The sequence below is a fragment of the Microtus oregoni genome, unplaced genomic scaffold, assembly GCF_018167655.1.
Source record: "Microtus oregoni isolate MIOR12 unplaced genomic scaffold, Mior012 000005F_ref0000423, whole genome shotgun sequence".
Lineage (NCBI taxonomy): Eukaryota > Metazoa > Chordata > Mammalia > Rodentia > Cricetidae > Microtus > Microtus oregoni.
The window spans coordinates 54,282,222-54,303,869 of NW_024543064.1; the positions used below are offsets into that span (position 1 = coordinate 54,282,222).

Below are 21,648 nucleotides of genomic sequence, written 5' to 3' on the forward strand. Positions count from 1 at the left end.
CCTGGCAGAGTGGGAGAGCGGGGGATAAGGGATGGATGGGGTGGGTTGTGGATGGGATAAAGGGGATAGATGTCTTGACGGAAGGGGGGCATTTCTGGGTCAAGGAGAAAACTGGTGCCAAGAAACTCCCAGGAATCCACAAGGATGACCCCCCCCCCCCCCCAGCTAAGACTCCTAGCAATAGTAGAGAATGTGCCTGAACTGGCCACTTCCAGTAATCAGATTGGTGGCTGCTCTAATTGTCATCAGAAAGCCTTGGCCCAATATCTGATGAAAACAAATGCAGAGATTCACATCACAGTCAAGCACTGGACCAGTTCTGGGAATCCTGTTGAAAAGAGAGAAGAAAGATTGTTCTAGCCAGAGGGTTCAAGGGCATCACAAGGGAACCCACAGAAACAACTAACCTGGGCTCATAGGAGCTCACAGGCTCTGGACTGACAGCGAGGGAGCCTGAATGGACCAGCCTAGGCCCTCTACATTTGTATTACAGTTGCATAGCTTAGTTTATTTGTGAGATTCCTAGCAGTGGGATCAGGTCCTGTTCCCAGCACTTGAGCTCATTTTTGGAAACCTATTCTTCATTCTGAATTGCCTCACTTAGTCTTAAGAGAAAGGAGGAACTTAGTCCTGCCTCAGCTTGATGTCCTTTGTTGCCATCCAAGGGAGACCTGCCCCTTTCTGAACAGAAACAGAGGATTAAATGGGGTGGCAATAGAGGGGAGGTTGGAGAGGGAATGGGAGGAGAGGATAAAGGAGAACTGCAGTGAGGATGCAAAATAAATTTAAAAATATTTGATTAAAAAACCATATATAGTAAAATATTATCAATTAAATTATGCTATTCAAAGCTAATACAATTGGCAAAGTTGAAGAAAAATGAGAAATGATCATATGAGAACTGATCATTTAGTGTTGTGATGGTCTAAATGAAAATAGCTCTAGGAAGCAGCACTTTTAGAAGATGTGGTTTTGTTGGAGGAAGTGTGTCCTTGTCGGAGAAAATGTGTCACTGTGTGGGTGGGCTTGGCCATCTCCTTTGCTCAAGCAAGGCCCAGTGTCACTCTTTCTTCCTGTTACCTGAGGATCCTAGTGTAGAACTCTCTGTTCGTTCCTTCTCTAGCACCATGTCTGCCTTTCAGCGCCATGCTTCCCACCATGATGGTAATAGACTAAACATCTGAGCCTGTAAGCCAGCCCCAATTTTCCTTTATAAGAGTTACTGTTGTCATGGTGTCTCTTCACAGTAGTAGAAATTCTAACTAGAACAGCTGTATACTGATTAAAGTGTTTTAATGAAAGAATACTTCTCTTTTGAGAAAAAGGGTTAGTAAACTGCAAACTCTATTCAGTTACTTCAAATGATCCTTGTGATGGGGTCCAGAGTTGAGTCAATGGCCAATATGAGAACCAATTGAATCTTGGTCAACTCAACCTTTCTTCCTTCTTTTCCTTCCACTCCTTCTGTTTCTCTCTTCATCCCTCCATTTCTCCTTCCTTTCCCTCTATCTCCCCTCTCCTCCCTTTCTCTTCCTCCATTTTCCTTCTTCCTCTTGCTACAATACATTGTGGAGCTTTCTACACTTTCTTGCCCTGCAGATGGACTCTGGGGTCTTCACGGGGCTGTTTGGCAGGAACACAGACTTTCTGATTCTGGGCATTCTTTTCATCTCTGACTGGTCTTTGAGTCCTTTCACAAAAACATTGTACCTGGTGCTCATGTCTTTCATTTAAAAGTTCTCTCTCTTGATTTGATGAATCATACCTCCAATAGGTTGCTAAAACACAGTGCTTTGACAATGTGCCTGGGATTTCCCCTCATGCACAATTGTCCTTTGGCTGAGATGGCACTGTGGGCTCAGTCACATTTCTGTGTTGTCCTAAGGATATTGCTTTGTTGATTCTGAACTTTCTGAGTCACAGTTGGAAGGACTGGAATTCATTCCATTGTTTGGCAAGTGAAGAGATGCTTTCCTTTTAGAAATTTTGATAGTTTGGTATTGTGAACTCTTTCTTTAATGTTTCTTAATGTGCACATATTATTGCTTTATCGCTCCCTATAAGTCCTTTCAATATAAAACTACGTATTAGTTTTAGGGACGTCTCTTAGATTTTCTATCTTATCTCCATTTTCTATCACTCTTCAAAGACTATTACTTTTATTCCTTTTAGTATTACTTGCATTTGCTATGCTGGAAACTGAACTGAACCAAGAGTCTTACAGGCAAATGCTCTAACATTGAATACACCTCAGACTTCAAGACTAACTTACTAGTAGACCTGGTTCTCCTGAAGGCATACTGCTTCATTTATCACTTACATTCTTTTGTTTTCTTTTCTCCTTGTCTGGAAAGCTTTCAAACTTTCTGCTGTTACCCTGAGTTTGCCTCCACAGTTTAGGAGAATTTAAATTTAGATGGTTAGTAACCTTAATTTCATCTGGCTAGTGCCTTCACTGTCACATTCAAATGTATCTTACTAACTCCAAGAGTAAGAATCTTTTTCGTATTAGCTCTATAAGTACCCATCATTTGGCCAGAGGTTTTCCTTCTCTCCTAAAGTTGGTTTAACCCTGGCTATATAATACTGATGAAAGGGAGCCTTTTTCATTGATGTTTCTAGACTAATTAATATATTATACTTAAAAATGACTATCTTCATATTAGCCTCCTCTAAAGTTTTAAGGGGGTTCTAGTTTTCTAGATGAGTAATTTTCCAAAGTTAATCTGAAAATTAACGACATAAGGGAAGATCTTGTTTAAACGTAGACTAATTCCCATTTTTATCACCCGTATCCTGCTATTCCTCTCTTGACCCCTCCTCCCACCTATGGTCCCTTTATATTTTTCTAGTTTCTGTGATCATTCCAGGTGGTGGTATAAGTGAAAATAGCCCCCACAGGCTCATAGGGAGTGGTACTGTCAGGAGGTGTGGCCTTGTTGGAGGAAGTTCACTGGGGGTGGTCTTTGAGGTTCAAATGCTCAATGCAGGCGCAGTGTCACTTTTTCTTCTTGCTGTCTACGGATCCAGATGTGGAACTCTCAGCTACCTCTCCAACACCATGTCTGCTTGTGTGTTGCCATACTTCCTGCCATGAAGATAATGGACTAACCCTGTGAAATGTAAGCCAACTACAATTAAATGCTTTCATTTATAGCAGCTGCCATGGTTCTGGTGTCTTTTCACAACAATAGAGACCCTATCTATGAGGCATACTTGAACTTGTGGATTTGGAGGAACTGTATGTAAGAGAAAATATGAGGTACTTGCCATTCTGGGTCTTCTGGGTTAACTTATTCAGTTTCATCTTTTCTAGGTCCATCAATTTACCTCCAAATTTCATGATTTTACCTTTCTTTATAGCTGAGTATATTTCCTTGTGAATATTTCCCACATTTTTAGTATTCATTCTTCTGTCTAAGGGCATTTATCTTGTTTCCCTTTTCTGGATATTGTGATTAGGAAACTGAATTTTAGTAAGCAAGTATCAGAAAAACATGATGTTGAGTCTTTTGAGCATAAATCAATAAGTGGCATAGATCATATGGTAGGTATATTTTTAGATTTTTTTTCAAGACTTCAAGACAGGGTTTCTCTGTGTAATAGCCCCGACTTTCCTGGAACTAGCTTTGTAGACCAGGCGGGCCTAGAACTCACAGAGATCTGCCTGCCTCTGCCCTTGAGTGCTGGGATTAAAGTTGTGCAACACCACTACCTGGCATATTTTTAGTTTTTTGAGGATTCTCTGTACTGATTTCCAGAGTGGCTGCAGCAATTTGCATTCCCAACAACAGTGAGTTCTTTACAGCTGAATAGTATTCTGGTGTGTGTTACACATTTTCTTTCCATTCATCTGTTCAAGGGCAATAATGTTTTTTTTTTCTGGCTATTGTAAAATTGGTGGCTGTAGAAATTTCTGAACATGTGTCTGTGGAGGAGGATGTCAAATTTGGGGGGAATAAGCAAAGGAGTAGTACAGCTGGATCATATTGTAGATTTATTTTTGTAGTTTGTTGTTAATTCTCCATACATATCCAGAGTAAGTGTACCAACTTGTATCCCCAAGAGTGAATGAGGGCTCCTCTTTCCCTCTAACCTCACTAAAGTCTGTTGTCAGTTATTTTGTTGATCATGGCCATTCTGACTGAGGTAAGAAAAAGCACCTCAAGCTGTTTTCATTTGTATCTCCCTAATTGCTAGGATAATGAGCAGTTTTTGACGTTTTCCTTAGCCAGTTACATCTTTCCTATTGAGAATTTTCTCTTTAGATCCCTAGCCCATGTTTATTTTATCATTTGTTTCATTGACTCCTTGCTTTTTTGAGTTCTTTGTATATTGGGACATTAATCCTTTGTCAGATGCGTAGGTAAGAAAAATAATATCCTATTCTGTGGGTTTCTTTTTCTCTCAACTGTTTCCTTCCCTACACAAAAGTGTCTTCGTTTAATGAGGTTCCATCGTCAATTAATAGCCTTAAATCTTGTGGAAATCCTGTTCAAAAAGTTTTTTTTCCCCCCAGCTTATATCTTATAAGGAGTGAAAAAACAGGGTGGGGCCTTCAGCTGCAGGGAAAAGTGTAAGGTCAACAGAAGTGGATCAAGAGAGATGGGGGATTCAAATAACAACAAGGTTGTTTGATAAAGCCTCAAGAGTCATATTGCTTTATATCTAACTAAAATTTTACACAATGCTTATCAATATTTATACATGCACACACATAATACATACATACATGCATACACACATACATACAGTGTTTAAAAAAATAGGAATGGGAGTCATGCATCCATGGTGTCACCAAGTCAAGTACTAGAACGGAAATTCTCAAAGGATGCTCTTAGGTGTGAGGGTATGAGTATCAAATAGCAAAAAGTGAAAGTGAAGAAGCAAAGCAAATCATTAAAACCATTTTGACAAATGTTTAATTCAATTATGGAGCAGGTTTTATACTCCTGACATTACTAAAGAGCAGGCCCCAAGGCATCTTTTTCATGTTTTACTCATACATTGTTTCATAGTTAAATAGTGTTTAATCTCTACAGTCTCATTTCATGTAATAAACAGAAGAATGATTTTTAGATGAGGTGATCTTTTGACACTGACCTCTTTTGGAGTCCACCCCTACAAGCATGGTAGTTATCCTAGGTTAATTCAGTGAATTTATCTGCGTTGACTATAACTAAGACGGTTAATTTTAAATTTGACATGATAATTAAACATGTTGGTGGTGCAATGATCTTCCAACAGAATTATAAATGAAACTCACTAAAACTTAAAAGATAAATTTGACAATTAAAGGACCTATGGGTTTTTTTTTAATTTATACTTATTTTAAAACAGAAGTTGTGCCTATTGTGCTGTGAGCATTGAAACTATTGTACCAGTGTAATTGAAGTCTTATTAGCAACATTTAATCCATACCATTTTTATTAGTAAATATGAAAAAACCTAGACCTCAATGTACTAAACAAGCGCATGTCAAAATCCACACGAGAAATAACTGACCACATTTATTTTTTACTTTCCTTGACTTGTCACTATTTTTCCAGTTATTGACTGAAGAGTAAACTAGTGACTTCCCCACAAAACTCATCCTTGTATCTGGTTCAATAAAACTTCATTGTAATCAATACTTATGACAAATTCTTAATTGGCTCTGAGCCCACGTTTTACACTTTCCCAATTTGTTACTGGATTTTAGAAAACCATGAATAACTTTTCAAGCATGTACTAAGAGAGGCATACCATAAAAAAAGCTTTCTTCACCCAAGAAATAATTCTTAATAAATTTTCAATGAAGAAGCAGGAGAGATTGCTTCCTGTGTTTTTGTGCTATGAAAACTCTAGTTAGACATATAATTGAAACAAAATGTGTTAGCACGTCTAACTTTTAAATGACAGGAACAAGGAGACATTCATTGTGAATGTGAATATTGTGAATATTTTAGACAAGTAATCTTTCATTTCTCACTGGCATTCTCAAGTCATTCAGAAATTCCTGTATTGTGGAAAGTAAATAAAAGGGTCGTATTTCTTCTATGTTTAACTCTGAAACTAATATAAAGAAATGGGAAGTTTAATTGGTAAAATGTAAAACTCAATCTGCATTGAAATACTTAAGGAAACGTGTAGTTTGACAAACAAAATTGAAAACTCACAGTCTGCATTAAAATATTCCTACTTCTATATAAGAATAAATTATACCATACTCACTAATAAGGTCTTTTCTCAATTTGAAGTTTTTAAAGATATTGATTATTAATTATGAATTAAAAATAATATGAATTTGCTGAATTTGAAATAATTGTTAGAAACTGCTATCTTTATGCCAAAATCATTAAAACCTAAAGCAAAACATTTAGTGTCTTAATAACTGGTATTTCAAATAACAAAATCAATGATCATAACTAAACTGATTACAGCACATTTTTTGAAGCTAACATCCCAGTATGTGTTTTCAAGGCCTTTACGTATTTAGACTTGTTAAAGAAAGACTTAATTTAGCATAATTAATGAAATTCCACTTGTTCATTGTATTTCTTATCAGGAATTACATATGATACAGAATTGCCAGGAGCCAACTATCTTCTGGAATCACAACTATCACCTTCGTTTTTGCATTCTCAGTGAAAATGTTTGATACTATCCACAGTGATCTCATGTCACATAAGAGGTTGCTGTGGGACAATGGTTTGTACCCTGTCAATTGTATTTTAATAAAACACTAATTGGCCAGGAGCCAGGCAGGAAGTATAGGAGGGACAACCAGGCAGGAAGTAGAGGCAGGGAGACAAGAACAGGAGAATTCTGGGAAGAGGAAAGCTTGGTCCATGGTTGTTACCCTGTCACAGAAGAAGTAAGATGTGACTGCCTCACTGAATAAGATACCGGGCCATACGGCTAATGCAGACAAGATAAATGGGCTAATATAAGAAGCCTGAGCTAATGGACCAATCAGTTTATAGTTAATGTAGGCCTCTGTATGATTTCTTTGGGACTTAATGACTGCAGGAACCGGACAGGACAGAAACCCTGACAACAAGAGGTGGGAAAGGACACATTTCTAATTGAACTTATTATTATTTTTTTGCACTACAAAGGACAAACTGAGATGTTCTCTTTTATATATTGACAGCATCCAATTATATTAACATTAGACTGTTAAGAATTTCCTCAGTTAAAGTAAAGATGTATATCTGTCAGCTAGGAAATACTAAAATGTTTTGAGATGTTTACACATCTGGGGGCAAAAGTTCTGATAGATATACACAACATACAGCAATGTATATCTACGTCAGTTATATTTTTATATCTCTAAATGGCAAAATCATAATTAATACATCTTTCAGCGTCTTATATAAATGGTATCATCCTTGCTTCTGTAGAGTCATTCATTTTAGTGCCACCATATTTTTTTCAATCTTCTTGCCACAGCAGAAAATGAAGACAGAGATAAGGAAATTTTATTTAAGAAAGATTTAAGAATATAATTTTGGGGCTCAACTCTTTAGTCCTTTAATTTTTTCTTAAATTGGTTTTTACAATGTAGAGTGTTTAGGTCATATATTGAGAATAAGATATATCTGATAATTCTTGTTGAGTGTTAGAATTTTGATCCTTTTGTTGTTGAAAGAAGTTTGGTTGGTAATTGAAAAAAGTAAAAGAAAAATATAAAAACACTTACAATGAAACTTCTTGAGTTTTCAAACACATAATTGAGTTTTCTGGCAATATCAAATAAGAAAGGTAGAAAAGAAATTTCAACATTATTATAAACTCTTGAAAAATGTGCTTAATAAGAAAAATCCTAACCTCTACTTAAACTATGCAATAAAAACTTATAGGGAATCATGGCTGAAGCAGAATTAGACAGGAAAAATTTTGTTATATATTTCATAGTGTCAGGTATTTGTAATCTGGTACTCATACACAAGTACTTCCTTTAGCTGTTAGTATTAGCTTTTTAGCTTTATTTTAGGCTCAATATTTTCATCTTCTGTTTGTTTAGAGATAATCTAAGGTACTCCATTTATAACCATTAAAACTTAAAGAAATGGATATAAGAAGTCATTATGTTATATATGTGGAATTATGCCTGAAATTATTTTTCATTAGAGATAATAAACCTAACAGTTTTGCTAGGGAAACATATATGCAATGTGCATTTATCTTCCTTTGTGGAAGGAAAATGCTTAAAATAGGAAGGTGGTCAAGTGTAAAATATTTAAAGTCATATTTGAGCTTTGTAACAATTTTTTTATTTCTGGAAATAGTCATTTGCAAGAGTGGTTTGATTATAGCAGAAAAAAGAGTTCAATTTAAATCTATTCCTTGTACATGCAGAGAAATTGTTGGAACTGATTTCATTTTAAGTTAACCTTAGTATTTAATTTTCTTTTTAATTTTCTATATTTTAAAACATGGACTTGGAAGTATTTTTATATCGTTCATTTGGTACTTTTCTCATTGTTGTAATTGAATACCTGATAAGAAACAAAGCAAATGAGAGTTTGTTAAGTTTTACAGTTTGAGATGACACAGTACCTTCCATTGAGAAACTTGGTCATTGTGTCCATATCATGAAGCAAAACGATAAATGTTAGTGCCTAGCTTATTTTCTCCTTTTAATGCGGTCTATGGTCACAACCTATGGGATGATGCTGCCTGTAATGGTCTGTCCTGTCCCTTTAAGAGACAAGCCCTGCCCACTCCCTCCCCTGTCGACCTCTGAGGCAGGTGGGTCTTTCTATGGCTTCCAGTGGGAGCTTCTTCCTTTCTATCTCTCCCTCAAAGAGAACCCCTCTGGTTCTCTCTCTCTCTCTCTCTCTCTCTCTCTCTCTCTCTCTCTCCCTCTAACTCTCTCTCTCTACCACTTTCTGCTCTTCTCTTTTCTCCCCTTACCACTTTTCCTTTCCCTTCCATAACCCACTAAGTAACTATCTGCATTTCATGCCTATCTGTCTGTTTATCACCTGTTGTAGCTGTGGCTGCGGCTTTTCATGGGACTGGCTGCTCCACTGTCCTGCAATGGACTCTGGACCTACTGCTGCCACTCTGGGACCTACAGCATTTCTGATGCTGCGCCCCTTGGGGAACCACAGCATTTTATTTTTACCATTACACTACCCACATCCAGAGTTACTCTTTCATTCTGAGATTTGCTTCCTGGAAATACCTTCATAGACACACTCAGAAATGTGTTTGTATAGCGATTCTAAACTCTCGAATTTGTCATCAATAGTAACCTTCACGGTTAATTTAAATTTATAAACGTAAAAACACAGCACATTATTTTGTTTAGCAGGAAGCTATTTTTATAAACCAAATCAATAAAAAATGTGAAAGCTGACAAATATTTTAATTTTATTCAATATAAAAATGATTCCAGGCTGGAGAGATGGCTCAGTGGTTAAGAGCATTGCCTGCTTTTCCAAAGGTCCTGAGTTCAATTCCCAGCAACCACATGGTGGCTCACAAACATCTGTAATGAGGTCTAGTGCCCTCTACTGGCCTTCAGCCATACACACAGACAGAATATTGTATACATAATAAATAAGTAAATAAATAAATAAATATTAAAAATAATAAAATAAAATGTAGTAAAAAATAAAAATAAAATAAAAATGATTCCACTTTTCTTAATAGAGGTTAAATAATATGGCTTTCAAAAAGAATCCTTACCAATAATGTACTGAAGGTTAACATGTATGTAGACACACGTTATCTCACCTTTTTATTTAGAATCAGTCTCTACAGGTATTATATGCCAAATCACTTAAAATGAAACAAAATGGTAGAAGCTGCCTATTACATTCAGGACACCAAGTGAGTACAAGATTGCCCTAATCTTCCTAACCTGTATATCTTTATCTCCCTCATTCCAATTGAGAATAGTTTGACTTCTTGTTTGAAAGCTTGTAGCCTTGTCCCCATGCTTCTGTCCTCAGTTTACTTTCTAGTGCCCCACCTGTTTTAGTACAGGACTAGCCCATCTGACTGATCAAGACGAGCACAGAAGGACTAGAGCGTGGGGTTGCTGTCTCCTTAAATATCAGACACAAGCTCAGATTCGTGAATGAACGTTCTGTTTATTTTCTGAGCATTTTGGCTCATCAAGCAGCTCTGTACGTCTTTGGGGAAGAGGGCATAAAAAAACCCTTAGGCCTGAATGCCAGTCTCTAGTACCACTTCTGATCAGGCATAAAACCAGATGGGAATGGGCTAAAGTTTATACACATGTATTCCTATTCATAAGTCAAAGAAATATTTTTCCATTAAGCAATTTGACATCACATTTTTAGGACTTTGAAGACTTCAGGTACCAAAACAGCAGAAACACTTAAGAAAATTAACAAATTAAGTACTCCTGGTGCACACAGGCTATCAGAGATGAGACTGTGTTAAGTATGCCAGATGAGGAACAGGGGAAATGATTTTTGTAGTCTTTCTCTTCCAGATTCATTCAAAGACCTGATACTTGACATAAAACATACAAATTAGGAATCATCACACTTTAAGGCCAACACTACTCAGAATACATTATCACTTAAAATATCTTTACTATCAAGTAATTATCAGTCAATGATTCAGGTAAATTGAAAGCTCAGTAAGGCATCGCTTGAAGGTCAGCTCATTCAAAGACTATCTCATTTAAGATTTAAAGGATAACCTGGATTTTCTAATGGAAGCAATTGGTACTGTATACAGAGATAAGCAATTTTTATTAGTTTTGTTTTTGGCATTTAATTCATGGGAAACTTTGACTCAAAGCATGGGTAGATGAAGTGCAACTCAGAAGTTGCAAATGTCTGCTCACCTCAGTTAGAGCCGCTGAGTCACTAACATGCAAGGTTACCCTAACGTGCATGGTTATCAACTCATAAAAGGGCCTCTCTCTTGCTGTCTGAAACATTTAGGAGACAGCTATACCTCCAGCTTCCTTCCTTTATAATGAAATAAGGAAGTTCTGATGCCTCACTGGCCAGTGGAGAGAAGTATGACTCTATGCTGTCCTGTCAGAAGGCTGAAGAGTTCTGTTTGTCTTTAGAAACCTCAACTCAGGTCACACTGTGGCTTGTGGCTTCAGTGAAAAAAGGCATTTCATGACTCCTCAGAGTAGAGCAGAGCTGGAGATCTTCTTAAATCCATTTTAATATGAACTTTAAGCACGAGGGTTATGAAAAGAAATGTGGTCAGAAAGAAATCAAGACACACTTAAGTGTGAGTATGGGGGTCTCCAAAGGATATAGGATGCCATAAGGCATACTCAAAGTGTGGGTTTGGGCTCCTCAAAGAAGAGTCAAAATTAACTGTCCTAACGTTTACTGTTTATATAATTTTGGTAAACTCAAGTCGTAAGATCCAGAGGTGGTGGATGACTCCAAGATATTAGGGTGTTTAAAACCCAATAGGGCTGACACACATATGAACTTACATGTGGCATACAAGACCTTTGCTAGTTCAAACCACACGAAATCCTAGCACAGAAAAGGAAAAGTAGACACAAAATTCCATCCCTAACCAAGAAGCTATTTGTAATTGACACCTGCTGATAAAGGGCAAACCAGTCTTCACCAATGGAGTGTTACTGGATATATTAACCAGACTCCAGGGCTGGCCCCATGTCCAGGAGTAGCTGACCCAGGCAAAACGAGTCACATTTTTGTCAGAGAGAGCATTTTGTTTTGTTTTGGTATTTTTTTTTTGTCTTACTGGTTTTGATGTTGTTGTTTATTTGTTTAATTTTTCCCAACTTGCCTTCCACTATAAAAGTGAGATTGGGCTCTGTTACTTGCTGGGTAATTTTATATCTAGTCTGTTACTATCCTGCATCTTTATAGATATTACTACATTTATTCTCTTATCTCCTCTGAAAGCTACATTTGCCTAAAGCATTTTGTTTAGTAATTAGTTGTTCCCATTTGATTACCTGCTGTATGTAATCAGTGATTTAAATGTAAAAATGCTGCTTTATTAAAATTTTATTTCTATATTCCTGACAAAGGAAGGAATAACTGAATAAATTTGTTTAAAATGAAGTGAAAGTAGAAAAATAATAAGGCCAACAATAGGAGTAGGAGTTAGGATCATAGACTTATATCATTATAACAGGTGGGCAGCAAATTTAGCTTTAATGTTCTAGCAGCCAAAGAAATGGAGACAAACAGTACAATAACTTTAGAGGTTTATTTAATAAAAAAAGTATGACTTGTCCTGAAAGGAAAACTTTTTTCTTTTTTCATAGGAAATGATGTTCAATGTACTAGATAAGATCTTTAATATCTCAGAATTTTATATAGCAGAGTCTTATGATATTTTCAATAGCTTGGGAGTGAGCATCAAAACACATATCCAGTGAAACTTCATGCCGCTGCGCTTGACAGGCTCTCTAAACCTTGACTGGAAGGATATTTTGGGCAGGATTATTTTGCCGATTTTTATAGTATGTTTGGCAGTGTGGATAGTCTCTATTGGCTGGATACCAAAAGCAACTTTCTTAGGACCCTTGTAGTAATACCCATCATGTCTCCAGACATCCCCAAGAGTCCATCTATAGCTGGGCATTGCCACCTATCACAGAATAATTGCTGATTATTCAATATGATTCGGAGAAATACTGCAGTAAAGAGAAAGGCACTGTTCTGGACAACCTTAAGAGTCCATTTCTCAGGAGGTAAGATCTACCTGGAAACCTGAAGAATGAGGAAGGTTCAGTTGAACATATCAGAGAATAAGGAATATTCAGTGTGGGGATATAGTATGCAATGTGTGTGGAACACAGCTGACATTTCATTGAATCAGGATCAATGACTAAGATGTCAAGAACAATTTCCTCTATTTTCCAATCAAGAAATATTCAAGATCAGATTTAGGAGTCTCCTGAGAGAGCTCTGGATTTGGGGAGGGGGTAAGATCTGAGTGTTTCTCTGTAAATCCCATGTGATAAAGGAAGCTCAATGAAAAAATGAAAGCAGAAATAGTTTGTGGTCCTTCTTCCAAGCACAATAGGATCATGCAACAGAAAGAAGCCCATAGGTTGGAGGAAGTAGGAAGCTTTATTCTGGGGAGGGCTCCTTGAAAGAGTAGTTTGATTGTGGGTCTTGGACTAAGAGTCCTTAGGAGGAAGAAAACTACATAAAATATGGTCAAACATGCATGAACATGCAAATTGATCAAGGTACTAGTTGTGTTAATTCTAGATATTAGACAGCTTGAAAGACACTGGGGGTGAACCCCCGCCAAACTTTAACGATCTAATTACTGGTCAAGAGAATGGGAGCTGGCCTCAGGATGAAAGAGTTCTTAATTGCCATGAAGGTCAATAATAGATAAATATCCAAACATGGCTCCAAATGCCTGAGACCTTATTAGATTATGATCTGGCAAAAGGCTTTCTGATAAAAAAATAAAGAAATGAAAAAGAAACCCAAGGACATATATTGCCCCTCCTATAAGAATCAATCCAAAATAAATTCTATCATTTATTTGGATAGGAAAAACTGCCCTTAGAAAAGTGACTTGTTCTAGGGACATTTGGAATAATACAAAATTAGACTAGTGCAAGAATTCTTTTGGCCATTGGTCGCTCTCATCCCTTGAGCACACGCCTTGCCTACCCTGTAGCATACAGGCCTGTTTCAGCACAGCACCCTGTGTGACTCATCTGAGTACTGCGCTTGGAGATCACACAGAAAAAGCCCAGGGGCTGTGAGATTCAAAACTCTCATAATTCCAAGGTCCTTTGATAGCAGTCCTGGAATTTTTGATTTCTCAGAGCCAGTGTAACTGTGTCATGGCAAAGGAAATATGACATTGTTTGCTTCCTCATAGAATATTAAAACTGGTAGAAAGTTGAGCAGTGAATCAGCATAAAGAACCTTAAAACAACAGCCAATGGCAGTGAACTGTGCAAGCTAGTGTAGGGAGTTAAATGAACCTCCAAATGGAGTCCTTCCTCTGTGTTCATCTGTCTCTGTCTCTCTCTCCCTCCCCCCTTTGTCTCTCTCTCTCTCTCTCTCTCTCTCTCTCTCTCTCTCTCTCCTTGAAGTCTTGATGCTGACATGTTGTCAAAAGTTAAGGGTTCAGAGCACTTGTGTAGTTACATTCTTTTTTCACAAAGTTGATCCAGAGTGAAGGTCTTTTTGCCAATTAAAAGGAAATTTGCAGGAAAAGTACCCAGTGTAATAGGTGGCAGCAGAGATATCTCAAGTCCAGCAAACAGGAGCAGATAGAGTCAACAACTGAAGAAAGGCTGGTTTGGGTGGTTTTATTGAAAATAATTTATTTCATAGAATATATTTTGATCATGGTTCCTCCAACCCACAGTTCCTCCAGGTGGAAGTGAAAAACACATATTTGCAGCAGACGTACAAAGAAAAATACCCTCTTCAATGTGGGAGTATGGTGGTGGTGTTGGTGGTGTTGGTGATGGTAGTGGTGGTGTGTGTAGCCAAAAATCCTGTTTTTACTCAAGAAGTGACGTTTTAAGGAGTCTTCCTTCCCTAGTTTATAGCTGATCAGTTTGAAGAGAGATAGGATAGCTAACTAGTCCACAATTAGTGTGTAAAATATTCTATTCCATCCTTGAACTTGTAAACTTCACCACTGGGGTCTACGGGCAGGAGATCCTTCCCACAAGTCCTTTGTTTTAATCTGTCAGAGTTTTGTTTCAGGCTAGGAGTAGAGAAAGAAGCCAGCCGTTTTGGTCATTCATCATCTTGATTATTTAGTCAGGGATATTCTCCCTATCTGTCTGCGTTCTAACAAATCTGTCTAATTCCTATCCCTTCAAAATAGAGTGGCTTATCAGGAACTGGTTAAAGTAATATAACTCATAAAAGATCACAGCTAATTTCAGTTTTTGACATAAAATCAACAATGCAAAATTTTAAAATAAAAACTCTTTTAGACTAGTAAAATGTCTTTGTACATCTGTGTTCAGTGAGGCAATATTTGATGAATTAATCTCTGTTCCAAGGTGAGCATTTTTAAAGAATTGGGGGTATCCTATTATGGGGGAGAATAGATATAAAGAGCTTCATCTTTGAAAATGCTATTGACCCTTCCTATAATCTTTTCTGTTAAGGCAATGATTGACAGTGATGACATCCAAACACAGGTCATTATCTACTTACAGAAAAATTTAGTGAGCAGGCTCCTGTCTTGTTGCAGTAATTGCCTTAGCTACAAGCTGGCATAAAATTTTAACAATGACATCTCATTGTTCAATCTACTCATGAAGATTTTGCTAGTATTACATAGTGTATTTGTCAGAAACATATGAAATATATCTTTCAAACACAAACACAAACAGATTCTTATATGAGTTGAAAGGAGTTGTCATAAACTAATTCCATCTCTTCTTTCTGAAAGGAGTGAAAAAAACAAAGAAGAAAAGCATCAAATATGTTGACATAATTAAGGACCTCCTGGCCAATCAAGAGGAATTGAATTCTTGATCTATTTCTCTAGAGAGTTAAGGCAAGAAAAGTTGACAGGAACTAAAAATGCAGGGAGTTGAGTTTAATGATTGAGAGGCAACAGAAGACACTGATTTTTGCAGCCTGAACTGAATACAAATTTGTGGGAGTTAACATGGTGGTTATTTATGAAGACTGATATAATGGGAACCAGGAAACATGACAGTTTGTCCTGGAATTAGTGAAGCTGTTTATCTTTAGGTACCAAAATCAATAGAAACACTATGAAGAGATTTTGAAAGAATTGTATCTACACAAATAATTCCCAAGTCCATGATTTCTGATGTGATTTCTTATAAGTTATTGTGTGGGTTTTTTGTTCTTTTCTGGAAAGACATGAGCAAGTGTCCTGTCTTGAAAGGGCACCATAGACAGGTCAAAGATTAAGTCCATCCAAATCTAGCTGTGTTAGCCAAAGAGTTTATTTGGGTTCCTTACAGGAGTGTAGGTGAAAGGTTGAAACTAAAGGCAACTTCTCACAGAAACATCATTACAGCATGGATGCTAGCTTATGGACACTGCACCCCGATGTTTCCTGCCCTACTCACAGTTCATTCCACCAAAAAGTTTGCAATGAAGACTCAGCAAGTCTTCATTGCTTATGAAGCCTGGGGAAGAGCCTCGGGTCTGGTAACTTTCTGAATTATCCAAGTCTTGTAAATTTGGTTAATATCTTAAGTGATGAACTTCTCTACCTTCTCGAAAAGGAAAAGTTTCAACTGGAGAACATAGCTCCAGAGCTTCTATTGCTTCCCTCAGCTCTACCGCTCTAGTTGCCTCTTTTCTACATCTCCTTGAGTTTTGGAGACTGTGTCAGTTTATATAGCTGCTTCATTGTTTTCTTCCGATTGTGGCAGAGAATTTGGTGTCTCCCCTCCAGCAGAATTCGCTTATCCTGAGCAGTTTGAATCGGTCTCTACAACAATGAGTCTCTACCAACAGCTTACAGAAGAAGTTTCCCTTCACAACTGAGGCTAACAGCAGCAGTAAACTCAAGCGAAGGCACAACTATTTAGAAGGACATTTTAAAGCATAGAACATCATTTTAACAAGGCAATGGTAGTGGCTTCTCAACTGGGACCTGACACTGAGAAGCTTACGGAAAAAAATAGATTTATTTTGTTCAAATTCTGGAGGTTTCAGAGCATGACAAGCTTGGTTTCAGATCTATTAAAAGACCCCCTGTCTGTGACATATGGTCTTCGTTATCATGACTGAATCATGAGCTAGAGCGAGAGAGAAATCACATAGTAAGTTAGGAAGAGAATGGGGAGGGGGAAGTCTTAATCTTTTCATTTACAGTAACTCTCCAGCACAAAATAAACAGAATCATACAAGATGCATACCAAACTCTTTCAAAGGCTTCACCCTTAACAACCTGAGACATCACATTAAGTCTCACTTCTTTTTTTAATTTTCTTATCTTTTTAAAATTGATTTTTATTGAGCTCTACATTTTTCTCTACTCACCTCCCTGCCTTTCCCCTCTTCTTTAACACTCTCCCAAGGTTCCTATGTTTCCAATTTACTCAGGAGATTTTGTCTTTTTCTACTAACTGTGTAGATTAGATCTATGTATGTTTCTCCTAGAGTCCTCATTGTTGTCTATGTTTTCTGTGATTGTGATTTGTGGGCTGTTTTTCTTTGCTTTATGTTTAAAACTACTTACGAGTGAGTACATGTGGTAATTGTCTTTCTGTGTCTGTGTTACCTCATTCAAAATGATGTTTTCTAGCTCTATCCATATTCCTGTAAAATTCAAGATGTCATTACCTTTTTCTGCTGTGTAAATGTACCACATTTTACTTACCCATTCTTCGGTCGCCAAACACTTAGGTTCTGGCTATGACAAACAATGCTGCTATGAACACAGTTGAGCACATGTCCTTGTGGCACAGTTGATCATCCTTTGGATGCGTACCCAAAAGTGGTACTACTGGTCTTGAGGAAGGTTGTTTCCTAATTTTTTGAGAAATCACCACACTGACATTAAACAGGGCTGTACCAGCTTGTATTCCCACCAGCAATGCAGAAGTCTTCTCTTTACCCCACAACCTCTCCAGCACAAGTTGTCATCAGTGTTTTTGTTTTTTTTAAATTTATTTATTTATTAAAGATTTCTGTCTCTTCCCCGCCGCCGCCTCCCATTTCCCTCCCCCTGCCCCAATTAAGTACCCCTCCCTCCTCAGCCCGAAGAGCAATCAGGGTTCCCTGACCTGTGGGAAGTCCAAGGAACCCCCACCTCCATCCAGGTCTAGTAAGTTGAGCATCCAAACTGCCTAGGCTCCCACAAAGCCAGTACGTGCAGTAGGATCAGAAACCCATTGCCATTGTTCTTGAGTTCTCAGTAGTCCTCATTGTCCACTATGTTCAGCGAGTCCGGTTTTATCCCAGGCTTTTTCAGACCCAGGCCAGCTGGCCTTGGTGAGTTCCCAATAGAACATCCCCATTGACTCAGTGTGTGGGTGCACCCCTTGCGGTCCTGAGTTCCTTGCTCGTGCTCTCTCTCCTTCTGCTCCTGATTTGGACCTTGCGAATTATGTCCGGTGCTCAAATGTGGGTCTCTGTCTCTGTCTCCTTTCATTGCCTGATGAAGGTTAATATTCAGGAGGATGCCTATATGTTTTTCTTTGGGTTCTCCTTATTTAGCTTCTCTAGGATCACTAATTATAGACTCAATGTCCTTTGTTTATGGCTAGAAACCAAATATGAGTGAGTACATTCCATGCTCCTCTTTTTGGGTTTGGCTTACCTCACTCAGGATAGTGTTTTCTATTTCCATCCATTTGCATGCAAAATTCAAGAAGCCCTAGTTTTTTACTGCTGAGTAGTACTCTAATATGTATATATTCCATACTTTTTTCATCCATTCTTCCATTGAAGGGCATCTAGGTTGTTTCCAGGTTCTGGCTATTACAAACAATGCTGCTATGAACATCGTAGAGCATATACTTTTGTTGTATGATAAGGCCTCTCTTGGGTATATTCCCAAAAGTGGTATTGCTGGGTCCAGGTGTAAGTTGATCCCGAATTTCCTGAGAAACTGCCACACTGCTTTCCAAAGTGGTTGCACAAGTTTGCATTCCCACCAGCAATGGATGAGTGTACCCCTTTCTCCACAACCTCTCCAGCAAAGGCTATCATTGGTGTTTTTTATTTTAGCCATTCTAACAGGTGTAAGATGGTATCTCAGAGTTGTCTTGATTTGCATTTCCCTGATTGCTAAGGAAGTTGAGCATGACCTTAAGTGTCTTTTGGACATTTGAACTTCTTCTGTTGAGAATTCTCTGTTCAGCTCAGTGCCCCATTTTATAATTGGGTTGATTCGCTTTTTACGGTCTAGTTTCTTGAGATCTTTATATATTTTGGAGATCAGACCTTTGTCAGTTGCAGGGTTGGTGAAGATCTTCTCCCAGTCAGTAGGTTGCCTTTGTGTCTTAGCGACAGTATCCTTTGCTTTACAGAAGCTTCTCAGTCTCAGGAGGTCTCATTTATTCAATGAAGTCCTTAATGTCTGTGCTGCTGGGGTTATTCGTAGGAAGTGGTCTTCCGTGCCCATGTGTTGTAGAGTACTTCCCACTTTCTAATCTATCAGGTTCAGTGTGTTCGGACTGATATTGAGGTCTTTAATCCATTTGGACTTGAGTTTTGTGCATGGTGATAGATATGGATCTATTTCCATTCTTCTACAGGTTGACATCCAGTTTTGCCAGCACAATTTGTTGAAGATGCTCTCTTTTTTACATTGTATACTTTTAGCTCCTTTATCGAAAATCAGGTGTTCATAGGTTTGTGGGTTAATGTCAGGGTCTTCTATTCGATTCCATTGGTCGACTTCTCTGTTATTATGCCAATACCAAGCTGTTTTCAATACTGTAGCTCTGTAGTAGAGTTTGAAGTCAGGGATGGTAATGCCTCCAGACGATCCTTTGTTGTATAAGATTGTTTTGGCTATCCTGGGTTTTTTGTTTTTCCATGTAAAGTTGATTATTGTCTTCTCCAGATCTGTGAAGAATTTTGATGGGATTTTGATGGGAATTGCATTGAATCTATAGATTGCTTTTGGTAGAATTGCCATTTTTACTATGTTGATCCTCCCAATCCAGGAGCAAGGGAGATCCTTCCATTTTCTGGTGTCCTCTTCAATTTCTTTCTTCAAAGACTTAAAGTTCTTGTCAAATAGATTTTTCACATCCTTGGTCAGAGTTACCCCAAGATATTTTATGCTATTTGTGGCTAGCGTGAAAGGTGATGCTTCTCTAATTTCCCTCTCTGTTTTCTTATCCTTAGTGTATAGGAAGGCCACTGATTTTTTGGAGTTGATCTTGTATCCTGTCACATAACTAAAGATGTTTATCAGCTGTAGGAGTTCTTTGGTAGAGTTTTTGGGGTCGCTTATGTATATTATCATATCATCTGCAAAAGAGAGCAAAGAAAAAATAAAATATGACTTTTCCTGTGAGCTCTACAGAATGTCCACCTACTCGGCTTTCCCCGCTGGGGTTCCTGTCTCGGAAAGGAGCCTGGCTCGCGCTGGCTTTTATTACACGGGTGTCAATGACAAGGTCAAGTGCTTCTGCTGCGGCCTGATGCTGGACAATTGGAAACAAGGGGACAGCCCTGTTGAAAAACACAGACAGCTGTACCCCAGCTGCAGCTTTGTTCAGACCCTGCTTCCATCTGGTCTGCAGTGCCCGCCTAAGGTCACAGCCCCTGTGAGAAGTGGGTTTGTACGTTCCTTACCTCTGGAGCAAGGAGGAAGTTATTCCAGCTCGTCCTCAAACCCTCTTCACTCCAGAGCAGTGGTAGACTGCCCGTCCAGGACGAGTCCCTGCAGCTATGCCATGACTACCGAAGAGGCCAGATTTCTTACTTACAGTGCGTGGCCTTTAAGCTTTCTGTCACCAGCAGAGCTGGCCAGAGCCGGCTTCTATTACATAGGACCTGGAGACCGGGTGGCTTGCTTTGCCTGTGGTGGGAAGCTTAGTAACTGGGAACCGAAGGATGACGCTATGTCAGAGCACCGGAGACATTTTCCCAACTGTCCATTTCTGGAAAATTCTTCAGAAACACAGAGGTTTAGTGTATCAAATCTGAGCATGCAGACTCACACTGCTCGAATGAGGACGTTTTTGTACTGGCCGTCTAGTGTTCCTGTCCAGCCCGAGCAGCTGGCAAGCGCTGGATTCTACTATATGGGTAAGATGTTAGCGGAGAACTAGAGTTTTATTAGCTTGTTTATGGGAATACACATGAGTCAGTTTCTGGCCTTTTTTTTTCTTGTTTAGATCGCAACGATGATGTCAAATGCTTTTGTTGTGATGGTGGCTTGAGGTGTTGGGAATCTGGAGATGACCCCTGGGTAGAACATGCCAAATGGTTTCCAAGGTAATTGGTTCTTTGTTTTATGTTGAGACAGGGTTTCTCTGTGTAGCCTAGGCTGTCCTGAAACTAGCTCTGTAGACTCAGACTGGCCTTGAACTCAACAGCTGCGGGCCTGCCTCTGCCTCCCGGAGTGCTTGGATTAAAGTTTTTGTCAGTGCAGCTTTCTTCTTTTCCGATTCGAATCCCCTTGATCCCCTTATGTTGTCTTATTGCTATTGCTAGAACTTCAAGCACTATATTGAAGAGGTATGGAGAGAGTGGACATCCTTGTCGTGTTTCTGATTTTAGTGGGATGGCTTTGAGTTTTTTTTTTCTGTTTAATTTAATGTTAGCTGTCGGCTTGCTGTAAATAGCTTTTATTATATTTTGGTATGACCCTTGTATCCCTAATCTCTCCAAGACTTTTATCATAAAGGGGTGCTGGATTTTGTCAAATGCTTTTTCAGCATCTAATGAAATGATCATATGGTTTTTTTCTTTCAGTTTATTTATATGCTGGATTACATTGATAGATTTTCGTATGTTGAACCAGCCCTGCATCTCTGGGATGAAGCCTACTCAATCATGATGGATAATTTTTCTAATGTGTTCTTGGATTCAGTTTGCCAGTATTTTATTGAGAATTTTTGCGTTGATATTCATGAGTGAAATCGCCTATAATTCTCTTTCTTGGTTGGGTCTTTGTGTGGTTTTGGTATCAGGGTAACTGTAGCTTCATAAAAGGAATTTGGCAATGACTCTTCTGTTTCTATATTGTGAAATACATTAAGGAGTATAGGTATTA

At 38.3% G+C, this 21,648-nt stretch overlaps 1 protein-coding gene across 1 annotated transcript; it reads left to right on the forward strand.

Moving 5' to 3' along the window:
- Positions 1-19,951: 19,951 nt before the first annotated feature.
- On the forward strand, positions 19,952-20,871 carry LOC121447888 (baculoviral IAP repeat-containing protein 2-like). The gene is made up of 2 exons (XM_041651154.1): positions 19,952-20,678; positions 20,768-20,871. The coding sequence occupies exons 1-2, from the start codon at positions 19,952-19,954 to the stop codon at positions 20,869-20,871; spliced, it is 831 nt and encodes a 276-aa protein (XP_041507088.1).
- The last annotated feature ends 777 nt before the right edge of the window (positions 20,872-21,648 follow it).

Bases quoted from the DNA above. Each gene is read 5' to 3' on its own strand.
- LOC121447888 (XM_041651154.1), top strand. From the start codon at position 19,952: ATGTCCACCTACTCGGCTTTCCCCGCTGGGGTTCCTGTCTCGGAAAGG. The intron at 20,679-20,767 runs GTAAGATGTTAG...TTTCTTGTTTAG, and splicing joins CGCTGGATTCTACTATATGG to ATCGCAACGATGATGTCAAA.